General features: G+C 60.6%; 1 protein-coding gene across 1 annotated transcript; it reads right to left on the bottom strand.

The window, feature by feature from the left end:
* Positions 1-208: 208 nt before the first annotated feature.
* On the bottom strand, positions 209-1,514 carry LOC137477662 (interferon lambda-3-like). Its single transcript, XM_068196818.1, has 5 exons — positions 1,189-1,514; positions 861-923; positions 564-713; positions 423-485; positions 209-310 (listed from the first exon to the last, which is right to left on the bottom strand). The coding sequence occupies exons 1-5, from the start codon at positions 1,348-1,350 to the stop codon at positions 209-211; spliced, it is 540 nt and encodes a 179-aa protein (XP_068052919.1). The 5' UTR covers positions 1,351-1,514.
* Between the last annotated feature and the right edge of the window lie 678 nt (positions 1,515-2,192).

Below are 2,192 nucleotides of genomic sequence, written 5' to 3'. Positions count from 1 at the left end.
GCCTTATCCCGAGCCAATAATTTAAAAGACCGTAAAAAAAAAAAAAAAAAAGAAAGAGAAAAAAATTGTTTCCTCAGCTCGCGTGAGTGAGAAGGGTTAAACAGGTTAAACAGGCACTAACAGCGCAGCCAGTGGTTTTTCCCCGGCTCTCGGGCCGTCCCTGGGGGCGGTGCCGCGGGCTGGGGCCTGAGGGCACTTCAGCCCTTCTTCAGCACTTGTCCTGGAGGGCAGCGCAGCGCAGGTTGTCCAGCACCTGCAGAACGTGCAGGATGGCCGTGGCCCTGAGGCACGCCCTGCTCTCGGGGGTCTCCTGCGGGGGCAGATGGGCTGGGTCAGCGCTGCAGCCGGGGCTCGGCCGCCCGTGCGGGCGCTGGCACCGCAAAAGCCTGCAAAGCCCCGCCGGCCCCACTTACTGCTCGCACGGCCGCCTGCAGCTTGTGCAGCCAGTGCCTCAGCCTGCCCGAGGGCTGGTGCGAAGGATCCACCTGCAAGGAGAGCGGCCGGGTCAGGAGCGGCCCCGCGGCGCGGCCGCGGAGCCGGCCCGGGCAGGGCTCGGGGGAGGCACTCACGCAGCCCCGCACGTCCTCCCGGGCGTGCCTGAAGAAGTCCAGGGGCCGCCGGCGCACCTCGGCAAAGCCGGGGGCAGCGGGGAGCTCCAGCATGGCAGTGGTGAGGTTCAGCTCGGCCGCCACCAGCAGCACTCGGTCGGACATCTGCGGGTGGGAGTGTCCTGGTTAGGGACCCGAAGCAGCAGGGCTGGAGGATGGGGGTCTCGGAGACCTGCCCGCGGGTGCGGGTGGAGGTGGAACCGGCGGACGGGAGAGTTGTGCCCCCTTTTCACAGCATCGCCTCACACTTACCGGCAGGTCTACTGCATTCCATTTCCGGTGGAAGAGCCTGGTGTTGCATTTGTGGTTGTTCACCTGCAGGCATAAACCAAAAGAGAGACTGAAAAACTCTCACCGTGACTTCTGGCTATATTGGACAACCCCGACCAGCCTCGAGGGCTCTGAAACCAGGATGAAATTTGGCCCCGCATCCTTCATGTCCCCAAACACGTTTGGAAAACATCTTCCTCATCCCCAAATGGCTGCAGAAGACACGCACCTTGTCACTCAGCTCTTGAATTCAGCATCCCCTCTGCCTTGCCCCCTGCCAGCCCACACCCCCTGTTGCCACAGTACTCACAAACTCTTGTCTCATCTTGTCCACAGCCTGCTGCTCCTCCTGTACAATGTTCTGGTACTTGGACAGCCTGCAGTCCTTACTCAGGGTGTCATGGGGAAAGGCAGCCCCCAGGCTGACCCCCAGCACCAGCACGAGCAGTGGGGTGAGGCTGAGGTGCAACATTTCGGCAAGGAAAGGTTGACAGTCGGCGATAGAGTACGATGGGGTGAGGAGGATGTGGTGCAAGATGCCAGAGAGGATGAACTGGAGGACTCCGAGCAGGATTCGCTAAATTTCCGATGCAGAGGTGCCTGACAGGTGCTACAGGTGGCTTGTTCAGACGTGGAGCTGCTTTGCCTTGCTCGTTGTGGCTGCCTTGCTGTGCCATCTCCAGCTTTTTATTCCTGCCTGGTGCTTTCATCTTCGTAGGAAAACCCAGGCTGGTACAGCTGGAAACAAGAAAATGAAAGTGGTGCAGGGAATCTCCCCTCTCCTCCGTTACCTGCCCTGCTGCCTCCAGCCCTGCTGCCTGCTCCGCCTCAGCCCCGGATGCCAGGAGATGCTGGGGCTGGGCCTGGCAAGTGGGGGGGACACCAGCATGACCCAGCCCCACCCTGTGCTGAAAGCTGTGGGGGACACCTGGGGACAACAGGTTCACGGGGGACAGGAGCGTTTTGGTGCCTCCTGAGTGGCAGCAGGAGTTCAGGCCTCAGTTTCCCTCTGGGAAAGGCCATGGTGGGTTGGGGACGTAAGCAGCAGCCAGGAGTGGGCACTACACCGTCCAGGCTGCAGGCATGAGCTTTTATGGCTGTGTTATCCTGAGGGACCAGGCTCACCACCAAAGCAAGGAAGAAGGTGAAAGCAGACGCACTTCCACCTGAAGTTTTCCAGGTGGTACACAGTTGTGGAGGGAGATGAGGATGAGCAGGGCTGCCACCCTACAAACCACTGGAGCTGGCAGGGGTTTCCTCCCTGTTCAGCCTGGAGGCACAAATGGGGTGTATTGCCATCCTTCTGCTGACAGC

The sequence above is a fragment of the Anomalospiza imberbis genome, chromosome 7, assembly GCF_031753505.1.
Source record: "Anomalospiza imberbis isolate Cuckoo-Finch-1a 21T00152 chromosome 7, ASM3175350v1, whole genome shotgun sequence".
Lineage (NCBI taxonomy): Eukaryota > Metazoa > Chordata > Aves > Passeriformes > Viduidae > Anomalospiza > Anomalospiza imberbis.
This window is presented reverse-complemented; position numbering and strand designations above follow the sequence as displayed.

What these genes read in the sequence shown, in the direction of transcription:
- LOC137477662 (XM_068196818.1), bottom strand. Translation starts at nt 1,350, where the DNA reads ATGTTGCACCTCAGCCTCACCCCACTGCTCGTGCTGGTGCTGGGGGTC. An exon ending in ACAAGATGAGACAAGAGTTT is followed by an intron (nt 924 to 1,188) that starts GTGAGTACTGTG and finishes TTATGCCTGCAG; the next exon opens with GTGAACAACCACAAATGCAA. An exon ending in TGCACAAGCTGCAGGCGGCC is followed by an intron (nt 311 to 422) that starts GTGCGAGCAGTA and finishes CTGCCCCCGCAG; the next exon opens with GAGACCCCCGAGAGCAGGGC.